We start from the raw sequence: 13,905 nt of genomic DNA, 5'->3' as shown, positions 1-13,905 counted from the left end.
TCATTACACAGGTGTGCCTTGTGCTGGGGACAATAAAAGGTCACTCGAAAATGTGCAGTTTTGTCACACAACACAATGCCACAGATGTCTCACGTTTTTAGGGCGGGTGCAATTGGCAATCTGACTGCAGGAGTGTCCACCAGAGCTGTTGCCAGATAATTGAATGTTCATTTCTCTACCATAAGCCGCCTTAGTAGAATTTGTCAGTTCGTCCAACCGGCTTCACAACCGCAGACAAACGTGTAACCACGCCAGCCGAGAACCTCCACATCTGGCGTCTTTTGCAGGATCGTCTGAGACCAGCCACCCGGACAGCTGTTGAATCTGTGGGTTTGCACAACCGTCTCAGGGAAAGCTCATCTGCCGCCATTAGGTTTCAGAGGTGGAAACTTTCAGTGGGAACTAATGGGAATATATGGGAATTAAATGAAATATATGCAAATTAATATTAATACCATTTAAATGTTGATGTTTTTTTGCATTGGATATCTTCACTGTCCATGCAATGGCACCTGCTCTTGGTTTCAGGAGTTTAAGGCTGCATACCACTCTCTCCCAAAATACCAGGAGGATCCTCTTGATGGGGCTGTCCATATCGGCAGACTGTGATATGGCCATTTCTTGGAGAGACTCCTTCCCCTCCAGGAGACTGTCAAACATAATGACAACACCACCCCAACGGGTGTTGCTGGGCAGCTTCAATGTGGTGCTCTTATTCTTCTCACTTTGCTTGGTGAGGTAGATTGCTGCTATAACTTGATGACCCTTCACATACCTAACCATTTCCTTGGCTCTCTTGTAGTGTATCCATTGTTTTCAGTGCCATGATGTCCTTGAAGAGCCTATTCAATGCATGAGCAGCACTGCCAATGGGTGTGATGTGAGGGTAGGACTCCTACACTTTAGACCAAGCAGCCTTAATGTTCACAGCATTGTCTGTCACCAGTGCAAATAACTTCTGTGGTCCAAGGTCATTGATGCCTGCCTTCAGCTCATCTGCAATGTAGAGACCGGTGTGTCTGTTGTCCCTTGTGTCTGTGCTCTTGTAGAAAACTGGTTGAGGGGTGGAAATGATGTAGTTAATTATTCCTTGCCCAGGAACATTCAACCACCCATCAGAGATGATTGCAAAACTATCTGCTTTCTCTATGATTTGCTTGACCTTCACTTGAACTCTGCATCCAGCAAATTAGTAGATAAAGCATGTCTGGTTGGAGGGATGTATGCTGGGCGAAGCACATTCAGAAATCTCTTCCGATACACATTGCCTGTGAGCATCAGATGTGAACCAGTTGCATACATAGCTCGAGCAAGACATTCATCATCATTTCTCTGACTACGTTCCTCCATTGAGTCAAAAAAACTTCTGATTGCAGGAGGACCATGAGCTGTTGCTATCGATAAGGTGTCTGATTCATAATTTTCACTTCGAATAGAAGTAGAGGGAATTTTGACAGAGGTTGCTTGTTGTGAGCGCTGAGGGAACTTTATGCACTTGGCCAGATGATTCTGCATCTTTGTTGCATTCTTCACATATGATTTGCCACATTATTTGCAAATGTACACAGCTTTTCCTTCTACATTAGCTGCAGTAAAATGTCTCCACACATCAGATAGTGCCCGTGGCATTTTCCTGTAAAGATTAGAACAAAATGTGTAAAAAAAACAACAAATACAATTCCATGTACAGATAAATAGTTAAGCAGTTAGATTAAACAACTCCTTTGTAAGATACATGTTTTAAAATTAAACATGTATGGAAACAGGTGAATTAACACTCCTCAGTTAGCAGGCTCAAGCAAGCTAAAACCCACATGGTAGCAAAAACTAACTAGCAGAAATTGTTAACAAGTTAGAAATGATTTAAACACACTTTGCTGTAGGCTACTATTTACTAGTTAACAAAAAAAACATGTATGTCATAACACATTTATTCACCCCAACCAGTATTGTAATCAGAACTTACCAGAAAGCATGTAGTCCTTGGCTCAGACAGTGTAGTAGTGTGGGTTCAATAGCATCTCATTAGTGTGCAAGATCTTGAGAATCAGCTGTACATGTGATGGAAGTGTGCACTGCACATGTGATAGAAGACTGCACTGTGCATGTGTAGTAGAGTGATGTTGTTCCCCTAGATTATGCACCAAGTTGCACACAAGGACAGTTCAAGTTGGCCAGGTCAAGAGGGGATGTTAATAAGTTAATAACAATAATAATAATTCAATGTGTTTTCTTTATTTAATTACAGCAGCATAGTTAATGTTATTTTTCGGTGTACAAACATTTTTTGATATCTATATTGTAAATACACCTAATTGTAAAAGTTTGTATATTTTGGTTTGGTCCATCACGGGTTATCCGTACTTACGTACCCTTTTATCGTTCTCTTTGGCCGGACCTTCAACTAGCAAGGTGCCCGAGAGCTGTGACTGCACCGAGGGCTAACATATTGTGTGTTGTCTCTTCGTGTGCAGGTCGAATAAACATGATTCAACCATCAGAATTCCAGTTGTGGCAGTGTCCTAAATAAAAGTACACAACGCAGAACGAACCACGCTACACATGCAGAGGGTTGCAATTCCATTGAATTGGGGATAGTTTAACCAAAATATGCCACAAGACCTAGAATTGCCTCATGTGTATCCCACAAAAAAGGTTCACTGTTATAAGCTCACTTTGTTTGATGAATTTAAGCAAAATTCCCCAAATTCCCAGGCTTAACTTCCCATGCAAAATTTCCGGAAAGTTTCCGATCCTTTGCAACCCTAGTCGCCATCACCTTCATCTGCCGCCATCACCTCATGTTTCAGCATGATATTGCACGGCTCCATGTCACAAGGACCTGTACACAATTCCTGGAAGCTGAAAATGATTCCATGGCCTGCATACTCACCAGACATGTCACCCATTGAGCATGTTTGGGAGGCTCTGGATTGACGTGTATGACGGCATGTTCCAGTTTCTGCCAATATCCAGAAACTTCGCACAGCCATTGAAGACGAGTGGGACAACAATCCACAGGCCACAGTTAACAGCCTGATCAACTCTATGCGAAGGAGATGTGTCGCGCTGCATGAGGCAAATGGTCACACCAGATACTGATTGGTTTTCTGATCCATGCCCCTACTTTTTAAAAAAGGTATCTGTGACCAACAGACGCATTCAGTGGCAAGAAAAAGTATGTGAACCCTTTGGAAATACCTGGATTTCTTTATAAAATGGTCATCAAATTTGATCTGACCTTCATCTAGGTCACAATAGACAAACACAATCTGCTTAAACTAATAATACAAACAATTTATACGTTTTCATGTTTTTATTGAACACACCGTATTAACATTCACAGTGCAGGGTGGAAAAGGTATGTGAACCCTTGGATTTAATAACTGAATGACCCTCCTTTGGCAGCAATAACCTCAACCAAACTTTTTCTGTAGTTGCGGATCAGACCTGCACAATGGTCAGGAGGAATCTTGGACCATTCCTCTTTACAAAATTATTTCAGTTAAGCAATATTCTGGGGATGTCTGGTGTGAACTGCTCTCTTGAGGTTATGCCACAGCATCTCAATTGGGTTGAGGTCAGGACTGACTGGGCCACTCCAGAAGGTGTATGTTCTTCTGTTGAAGCCATTCTGTTGTTGATTTTACTTCTGTGTTTTAGCTCATTGTCCTGTTGCATCACCCAACTTCTGTTGAGCTTCAATTGGCGGACAGATAGCCTAACATTTTCCTGCAAAATGTCTTGATAAACTTGGGAATTCATTTCTCCGTCGACGATAGCAAGCTGTCCAGGCTCTGAGGCAGCAAAGCAGCCCCAAACCATGATGCTCCTTCCACCATACTTTACAGTTTAGATGAGGTTTTGATATTGGTGTGCTGTGCCTTTTTTTCTCCACACATAGTGTTGTGTGTTCCTTCCAAACAACTCAACTGTAGGTTAATCTGTTCACAGAATATTTTGCCAGTAGCGCTGTGGAACATCCAGGTGCACTTTTGCAAACTTCAGACGTGCAGCAATGTTTTTTTGGACAGCAGTGGCTTCTTCCGTGGTGTCCTCCCATGAACACCATTCTTGTTTACTGTTTTACGTATCGTAGAGTCGTCAACAGAGATGTTAGCATGTTCCAGAGATTTCTGTAAGTCTTTAGCTGACACTCTAGGATTCTTCTTAACTTCATTGAGCGTTCTGCGCTGTGCTCTTGCAGTCATCTTTGCAGGACGGCCACTCCTAGGGAGAGTAGCAACAGTGCTGTACTTTCTCCATTTATAGATAATTTGTCTTACCATGGACTGATGAACATCAAGGCTTTAAGAGATACTTTTGTAACCCTTTCCAGCTTTATGCAAGTCAACAATTATTCATCTTAGGTCTTCTGAGATCTCTTTTGTTCGAGGCATGGTTCACATCAGGAAATGCTACTTGTGAATAGCAAACTCAAATTTTATAGGGCAAGGTAGCTCTAACCAACATCTCCAATCTCGTCTCATTGATTGGGCTCCAGGTTAGCTGACTCCCGACTCCAATTAGCTTTTGGAGAAGTCATCACATCCGGCCGTGATTGTGAGTCCCATAAGGTGGCGTACAATTGGCCCAGCGTCGTCCGGGTTTGGCCGGGGTAGGCTGTCATTGTAAATAAGAATTTGTTGACTTGCCTAGTTAAATAAAGGTTCAATAAAACATTTAAAAAATACAATAATTTGTGTTTTGTTAGTTTAAGAACACTATGTTTGTCTATTGTTGTGACTTAGATAAAGATCAGATCAAATTTGATAACCAATTTATGCAGAAATCCATGTAATTCCAAAGTGTTCACATACTTTTTTTACCACTGTATCTGTATTCCCAATCATGTGAAATCCATAGATTAGGGCATCATTTATTTATTTCAATTGACGGATTTCCTAATATGAATTGTAACTCAGTAAATTCTTTGAAATTGTTGCATGTTGTGTTTTATATTAAGTGTACATTACTTACAAAGAGGCAGCCGCAGAGATGAACAGCGCATGGGTTCTGAAAGTAGGCCATTTCGAGGCCTATAATTCATTTAAACAGACTTCATTTTAATTTGACTTTAGGCTACTAACAACAAGAGGGCTTAGTGTTGGAGCCTATTGATACCTATTCAAGAAATAAGAGATAGGCCTACCTGTTTGACAGACTCAATTATATTCTACTATCCATAGATTTTGTCAGCCAATTCCTTCAGTTACCATGCACTCCTTAAATATCTCAGTGTCTGTAAAGGGCTTGTTGTGCTAGGTTAAAACTAGGGCTTGAATTGAGAGGGTGAGGGATTTGTGGCTTTTGTTAAAGAAAATGGCTAAAAGCATAGCTTAAGATTTAGATTTTTTTTATGGACCTGATTATACACTGCTCAAAAAAATAAAGGGAACACTAAAATAACACATCCTAGATCTGAATGAATGAAATTATCTTATTAAATACTTTCTTCTTTACATAGTTGAATGTGCTGACAACAAAATCACACAAAAATAATCAATGGAAATCCAATTTATCAACCCATGGTCTGGATTTGGAGTCACACTCAAAATTAAAGTGGAAAACCACACTACAGGCTGATCCAACTTTGATGTAATGTCCTTAAAACAAGTCAAAATGAGGCTCAGTAGTGTGTGTGGCCTCCACGTGCCTGTATGACCTCCCTACAACGCCTAGGCATGCTCCTGATGAGGTGGCGGATGGTCTCCTGAGGGATCTCCTCCCAGACCTGGACTAAAGCATCCGCCAACTCCTGGACAGTCTGTGGTGCAATGTGGCGTTGGCTGATGGAGCGAGACATGATGTCCCAGATGTGCTCAATTGGATTCAGGTCTGGGGAACGGGCGGGCCAGTCCATAGCATCAATGCCTTCCTCTTGCAGGAACTGCTGACACACTCCAGCCACATGAGGTCTAGCATTGTCTTGCATTAGGAGGAACCCAGGCCGCACCAGCATATGGTCTCACAAGGGGTCTGAGGATCTTATCTCGGTACCTAATGGCAGTCAGGCTACCTCTGGCGAGCACATGGAGGGCTGTGCGGCCCCCCAAAGAAATGCCACCCCACACCATGACTGACCCACCGCCAAACCGGTCATGCTGGAGGATGTTGCAGGCAGCAGAACGTTCTCCACGGCATCTCCAGACTCTGTCACGTCTGTCACATGTGCTCAGTGTGAACCTGCTTTCATCTGTGAAGAGCACAGGGCGCCAGTGGCGAATTTGCCAATCTTGGTGTTCTCTGGCAAATGCCAAACGTCCTGCACGGTGTTGGGCTGTAAGCACAACCCCCACCTGTGGACGTCGGGCCCTCATACCACCCTCATGGAGTCTGTTTCTGACCGTTTGAGCAGACACATGCACATTTGTGGCCTGCTGGAGGTCATTTTGGAGGGCTCTGGCAGTTCTCCTCCTTGCACAAAGGCAGAGGTAGCGGTCCTACTGCTGGGTTGTTGCCCTCCTACGGCCCCCTCCACGTCTCCTGATGTACTGGCCTGTCTCCTGGTAGCGCCTCCATGCTCTGGACACTACGCTGACAGACACAGCAAACCTTCTTGCCACAGCTCGCATTGATGTGCCATCCTGGATGAGCTGCACTACCTGAGCCACTTGTGTGGGTTGTAGACTCCGTCTCATGCTACCACTAGAGTGAAAGCACCACCAGCATTCAAAAGTGACCAAAACATCAGCCAGGAAGCATAGGAACTGAGAAGTGGTCTGTGGTCACCACCTGCAGAACCACTCCTTTATTGGGGGTGTCTTGCTAATTGCCTATAATTTCCACCTGTTGTCTATTCCATTTGCACAACAGCATGTGAAATTTATTGTCAATCAGTGTTGCTTCCTAAGTGGACAGTTTGATTTCACAGAAGTGTGATTGACTTGGAGTTACATTGTCTTGTTTAAGTGTTCCCTTTATTTTTTAGAGCAGTGTATAAAGCAATCTAAAATGATGATTTATTCCGCAATGGTAGAATCAAGCTGTAAAATGCCAGGGAAAAACGTGACTCCGATGCATATTGGATATCTTTGGTTTGTCTTTATGACATTCAGAGGCAGCGCTACAACCTTTCAAAGCCGACGAGACAAAAAAATGTACTTTGCTTGGGAACTAATGTGTGATTCTGTCACTATCAATTGATGTTCAACATTTGTTTGTAAAAAAAAATGTTACCCCCTTTTTCTCCCCAGTTTCGATCTTGTCTCATTGCTGCAACTCCCCAACGGGCATGGGAGGTGAAGGCCGAGTCATGCGTCCTCCGAAACATGATCCACCAAACCGCGCTTCTTTTCACCCGCCCGCTTAACCCGGAAGCCAGCCGCACCACTGTGTCGGAGGAAACACCGTTCAACTGACGACGGAGGTCAGCCTGCAGGCACCCGGCCAGCCACAAGGAGTCACTAGAGTGCGATGAGCCTTGGACCATGTTAGTTTGTTGGTGATGTGGACAACAAGGAACTTGAAGCTCTCAACCTGCTCCACTGCAGCCCCGTCGATGAGAATGGGGGCGTGCTCGATCCTCTTTTTCCTGAGGTCCACAATCATCTCCGTTGTCTTGATCATGTTAAGGGAGAGGTTGTTGTCCTGGCACCACATGGCCAGGTCTCTGACCTCCTCCCTATAGGCTGTCTTGTCGTTGTCGGTGATCAGGTCTACCACCGTTGTGTCGTCGGCAAACTTAATGATGGTGTTGGAGTCGTGCCTGGCCGTGCAGTCATGAGTGAACAGGGAGTACAGGAGGGGGCTGAGCACGCACCCCTGAGGGGCCCCTGTGTTGAGGATCAGCGTGGCGGATGTGTTGTTACCTACCCTTACCACCTGAGGGCGGCCAGTCAGGAAGTCCGGGATCCAGTTGCAGAGGGAGGTGTTTAGTCCCTGTGTCCTTAGCTTATTGATGAGCTTTGAGGGCACTATGGTGTTGAACGCTGAGCTGTAGTCAATGAATAGCATTCTCACACAGGTGTTCCTTTTGTCCAGCTGGGAAAGGGCAGTGTGGAGTGCACTAGAGATTGCATCATCTGTGGATCTGTTGGGGCGGGCATGCAAATTGGAGTGGGTCTAGGGTTTCTGGGGTAATGGTGTTGTTGTGAGCCATGACCAGCTTTTCAAAGCACTTCATGGCTACAGACGTGAGTGCTACGGGTCGGTAGTCATTTAGGCAGGTTACCTTAGTGTTCTTGGGCACAGGGACTATGGTGGTCTGCTTAAAAGGTGTTGGTATTACAGACTCGGACAGGGAGAGGTTGAAAATGTCAGTGAAGACATTTGCCAGTTGGTCAGCGCATGCTCACAGTACACATCCTGGTAATCCATCTGGCCCTGTGGCCTTGTGAATGTTTACCTCGAAGCGAGCATAGAAGTTTAGCTCATCTGGTAGGCTTGTGTCACTTGGCAGCTCTCGGCTGTGCTTCTCTTTGTAGTCTGTAATGGTTTGCAAGCCCTGCCACATCCGACAAGCGTCAAAGCCGGTGTAGTACGATTCGATCTTAGTCCTGTATTGTAGCTTTGCCTGTTTGATGGTTCGTCAAAGGGCATTTCGGGATTTCTTATAAGCTTCCGGGTTAGAGTCCCGCTCCTTGAAAGCGGCAGCTCTAGCCTTTAGCTCAGTGTGGATGTTGCTTTGTAATCCATGGCTTCTGGTTGGGGTATGTATGTACGGTCACTGTGGAGACAACGTCATCGATGCACTTATTGATGAAGCCAATGACTGATGTGGTGTACTCCTTAATGCCATCGGAGGAATCCCAGAACATATTCCAGTCTGTGCTAGCAAAACAGTTCTGTAGCTTAGCATCTGCTTCATTTACCTTTTTTTCCCCAGAACATATTCCAGTCTGTGCTAGCAAAACAGTTCTGTAGCTTAGCATCTGCTTCATTTAACTTTTTTTTAAATTGATTTATACCTGTGTTCTTATACACTTATACCTGTGTTCTCTGTTTGTCTGTTGCCAGTTCGTTTTGTTTCGTCAAGCCTACCAGTGTTTCTTCCCGTGCTCCTGTCTGTCCTTAGTTCCTGTTTTCTAGCTTTCCCGGTTTTGACCATTCTGCCTGCCCTGACCCTGAGCCTAACTGTCGTTCTGTATCTTGCAATACCACCCTGGATTACTGACCTCTGCCTGCCCTGACCTTGAACCTGCCTGCCGTTCTGTAGCTTTCGAACTCTGCTCTGGACTACTGACCTCTGCCTGCCCTTGACCTGTTGTTTGCCTGCCCCCTGTTTGAGTAATACACTTTTGTTACTTCGAAACTATCTGCATCTGGGTCTTTCCCTGAGCCTTGGCAGTCTTAACATATTGATGTTGGTTGTTCCTCCTAAAAAAGCACAAGAAAGAGGATTTCTACACCCACCATCTCAGATTGTTCTGAAACCGTTTCTGTTGTTCGAAACAGATAAGATTAGCATTCCTGCAACATATTTTTTTCAGAAATATAATTGAATCTCTGAGAATTGAAGCTAATTGATGGCACCCATACGCTGCTGCTACTCTGTTTATTATGTATCCTGATTGCCTAGTCACTTTAACCCCTACCTACATGTACATATTACCCCAACTACCTCGTACCCTTGCACATTGACTCGGTACCGGTACTCTTGTATATAGCCTCGTTATTGTTATTTTATTAATAAAGTATTTCTTTTTTTTCTTTGCTAATCTTTTCTTCCTTTTTACTCTGCATTGTTGGGAAAGGGAGGTAAAGTCTACGGTAAAGTCCACACCTGTTGTATTTGGCGCATGTGACAAAAAAAATAAAATTGTATTTGAGTTCAAAAATGGATTGTCAAATAACTTCTTATCACAATAGAAGGAAACAAATGATTCCCTATAGATGTACTACTTCAAGGATATCAGATATGGCTTTCATCAGAGCAATCTGTCAGGACATAACACCATCTGCTTTGACAGTTGACACTATTATAGAACTTCATTTATTGAATGATTCCAAAAGTACACCATACAGCCAGAGGTACAGACAGTGTCTAGGAACGTTTTGCTCTGCAATGTGAGTCATGCCTGGAGATCCATCAAGTTATTGACTATATTTTCCACAAGAGGACCAGACTGTTTCACAAGATGCAATATATCCTTGATGTTACAAGGTTAATTCACTGTGACTCACTCAACCAGGTTCTCTAAATCCTCAAGCCCCGAAATCCGTATTATAAGGATATGTGACGTTTATTTGGGATGAGAGGCACAACTAGACATCAATAACTTCCTCAGAGGAAGACAAAGGTGTCAATGAAAACAGCACTCAAGAAGCTTTATGACAGAAACAGGCCAATCAAAATGGGTGCCAGTCACTTCATTTAACTAAAACTGCCATACATAAACACAGCAGCCATTATACTGACAGAGTTGTGAGCCGTGATTTCCGGCTACAACAGCTGGGGTCACGTGGTTTGACCTCGGTGATGGATGTTCAATCAGCCCCACATTGGTGCCGATGCTCAGACCTGGAGCCAAGATTGAAGAGCTCATCTCTGGGCATGGTGCACTTTATAGGGACAGAATCAATTCACTTCTCCCCCTCTTCTCCCCGTCCAAGATTCTCCCTCTATATTCTTAAGGAAGTAATTCATGTAAAAGAAAAGGACTGAAAGTGCCAAGAACATCTGACTGCCGTCTCCCGTAAATAACAGGTGATAGACGACTTTCTCACTCTGCTGGCTTTGTATCTGTCGTGTTGATGAAGAGCCGCTGGCCACGGATCCAGATCGTCATATTTCTGTCAGCCGCTACATGGTCCCTCTTGCAAAGGACGGTGGTCCATTGACGAAAGCCATGGTGACTACCTATTGATTGAGTGCACTGGGGGGGGCTGACTGCCCCCCCCCCTCCTCCTTCCACATCAGGATAAAAGGATAAAAGTATAGCTGGGATGGACCAAAGGCAGTGGATTGCTGGGGCAGGTTGAGAACGAGTTGATACTACAGTAAGCACTTCTTTGGGACCGTTGCTTCGTTGACATGGACAGTTTTGTCTCTGTGAACTACTGGCTGGGACTGCTAGCTTTTCTGCTTCTACAAGGGGTAGTCAGTGTGGAGGGAAGAAGCATCTTCAACCCTGGTGAGTCTGCTGGTTTGGTGAATGAATATGTACTAGCTGCTGGCCTATTTGAGGCATAGACTACCTAAAGATGTAGGCAGTCTGAGGACGCTGGTTACAACTATGGGTTCATTCCCAGCTGTTTGCATGCATTGTCAGTTGTTATACTGTGAGCATGCAAAAGCATATGAATAATTATTTTGTTGGTATTCTATGGCAAAGTCATTTTGTGTTCGCTTGGCAATTCAATTGTGTTCGTCTAACAATACTGCTAATACTACACTGTGAATGTGGCTCAGTTTAAAGGGGATATTGTGTAATTATATATATTTATGTACACTAGGTGCTTTTGAAGTTGTTTACAGTAAATCAGAGGTACTGCCGTTTTTTTCCCACATATTCAGGAAACCATGTATATCCCCAAAGAGGAGACACAGATGCCCAGAACAAGATTCTAGCGTTGTTACTACATAGAAGCTTAGAACCTATTGAAAGAAATGATGCTTTAGGTAAGGTTTTTCACAGTATATCACACACACACACACACACACACACACTAATACAGTGTTTGTCAATGTAAAAAATATAAGGATGTGTATATATAATATTACATGGACTGTTTCTCAGGTTTGCCGTTTGTGCTAACACATTTTGTTCTTCTCTGCAGGTTTAGAGTTTGCCAACAAGCTAGCGGAGTTGAAGGAGGTAGGTCATTCAAGTGTTTTGTACACACGGAGTGCAACAGTTTAAGCACTTGGTGTGTTCTGTGCAGTCATATGTTTCCTCCAGCTGAGAAGGCGGCATGCTTTATAAGCAATGTTTATGAGATGAACAGGTAAACATGGTTCTCCTTGACTGAGACACTGTTCATTCTGTGGAAAATTCCCCTGGGATTTAGCCTTTACATCAAGCAAATCTACCTATTGTCTGACGGAGTTAAAATGAGAGCTCTAGCAGCATAATCTCTCATGGCCTTGGATAGTGATGACCTTACCTGAGAGCAGGTACCTTCCATAAAGACCGACACAGGGATCCTTTGGCCGTCTGTAACCGCTGTTGTTCTCTCCTTACAGATAGAGGCTTTGAAGGAGGACTTAGAGCTGGAAAGGGAGCTCTCGTCAAACACACTAGCAGAGGACAAGTCCATACCGAGGAAAAGGGTTGAGCGTAAGTTTCTTATTGCTTATTGTCGGCGATGGCACTGATGTCATAGTCATAACACATTTTATTTACTATAGTGGTCTTCATTTTACAACAAAATGATATTCCTCCTTGTAATAGAGCAAGAGACTGAACAATATTTTCTCTGTGTCCACAGCCTGTTTCTGGAAGTACTGTGTATGACAGCCTAAGGGAGAGAAGAACCTCCGAGTCCTCCTGCATTGCCCTAACACTCCAAAGACTCAACACGCTCACAGACATCAACACAACTCACCCATTACCAAATGTTTAAAGGTTGTAACATAACTAATATACAAATACTATAATGTACTCATCACTGTGCTGTAACCTCTGTGCTGATGTCGCAATATCGGGCGTCTACAGGTATTTATAATAGATTCAATGACTGTTGGGTCTAAATCAGGGTGGGCATACGTGACATTTTATTTGTGTTGGATTGCATAATTACCTTGTAGTGTATAATTACCTCAAACGACTGAAAGGACTTGATCGCCAGTTCTGTATTGGATGTAATGTTTCAGATGCTTCTCTACAGGACTCCAACTTTTGAGATGACAAGGAGTTCTCAGCATTTCTCCAAGAATGGAAAGTATTGTTGTCACAACCTAACATATTAGTCTGCTGAGAAAGGACTTGGTCCATGTTTCCACACCCAGAGTAACTGTCCTTTTCTCAATGTGTTGACTTTGTCTTCCTCTAGTGGTTAATGGGTGCAGTGACGCAATTCATGTACTTTCCATTGTCAAATATCAGTATTGCTTTGATGAAATATCAGTATTGCTTTGATGACTGTGTTACCGTTTCCTTCATTTAATAAATAATATATTATCATGCTAGCTTGTGTCTTGGCTACCAGTGATTATGTCACTCCGGGAATAGATAAATAAATGGTTAGATCAATCCCTGAATTGTAAGTCACTCTGGATAAGAGCGTCTGCTAAATGACAAAAAAATGTAAATGTAAGGACCAGGTCTGTTTTGGAAATGTTTGTCTCTCTTTAGGCTATATCTTTTGCCTGAATGAAACACCTTTACCACTCAGTCGCAAAGACAAAATCTGGCAATAATCGTGTCCAGTATGAGAGTGAGAAAGTCCATTGAGGTACACACGCCTTATAAGTACATTTTTTGTGGGGGGGGGTACCTGCATAGCCTCAAAACATGGTGAAAACTATCATTTTGATATCGTGGATGGTCAGTCCTCGCACCCATAGCTCTGTCTACAGATGTAGGATCTTAATTTGAGCCAGTTTGAGCCAGGGCAGGAAAATCCTCATGAGCAAAAGAGTGACCAAATTAAGATCCTACATCTGTATGAATTTGAGAGTGGTTACATTTCTCTAACTCCATCCCTCAGTTTTTTACCGAGACTGGGGTGGGGAGGACACTTTGTTGTCTCAACTGCTGATTACCACCATAAAAACAGTATTATCTACACATTGTTCTGTAAATAATACATATTATTTAGGCTATTCAATCTTGCACCAAAAATGCATTGTTTTAATTATATTTTACCAGTTTTATTTTAGTCGTGGTGAAACTATGCAATTTACAGTTCTACAATTTTGGCTCAGCTGAGAATTATTGCTCTGCCCATGACTTTGTTTTTCTGCCATGTTCTCTGCCTCTCTTCCCTCATTGTCACTGTGGTGGTGCATTTGGGAGCCGA

At 43.4% G+C, this 13,905-nt stretch overlaps 1 protein-coding gene across 1 annotated transcript; it reads left to right on the top strand.

Annotated features, from left to right (window-relative positions):
* Positions 1–10,935: 10,935 nt before the first annotated feature.
* uts2d (urotensin 2 domain containing) lies at positions 10,936–13,072 on the top strand. The gene is made up of 5 exons (XM_029708404.1): positions 10,936–11,075; positions 11,459–11,563; positions 11,722–11,759; positions 12,128–12,221; positions 12,373–13,072. The coding sequence occupies exons 1-5, from the start codon at positions 10,976–10,978 to the stop codon at positions 12,396–12,398; spliced, it is 363 nt and encodes a 120-aa protein (XP_029564264.1). The 5' UTR covers positions 10,936–10,975; the 3' UTR covers positions 12,399–13,072.
* Positions 13,073–13,905: the final 833 nt, after the last annotated feature.

The sequence above is a fragment of the Salmo trutta genome, chromosome 22 (genome assembly GCF_901001165.1).
Source record: "Salmo trutta chromosome 22, fSalTru1.1, whole genome shotgun sequence".
NCBI classification, from domain to species: Eukaryota; Metazoa; Chordata; class Actinopteri; order Salmoniformes; family Salmonidae; genus Salmo; species Salmo trutta.
Note: the sequence above shows the minus strand (reverse complement) of the source record. Positions and strands in the feature narration are given on the sequence as shown.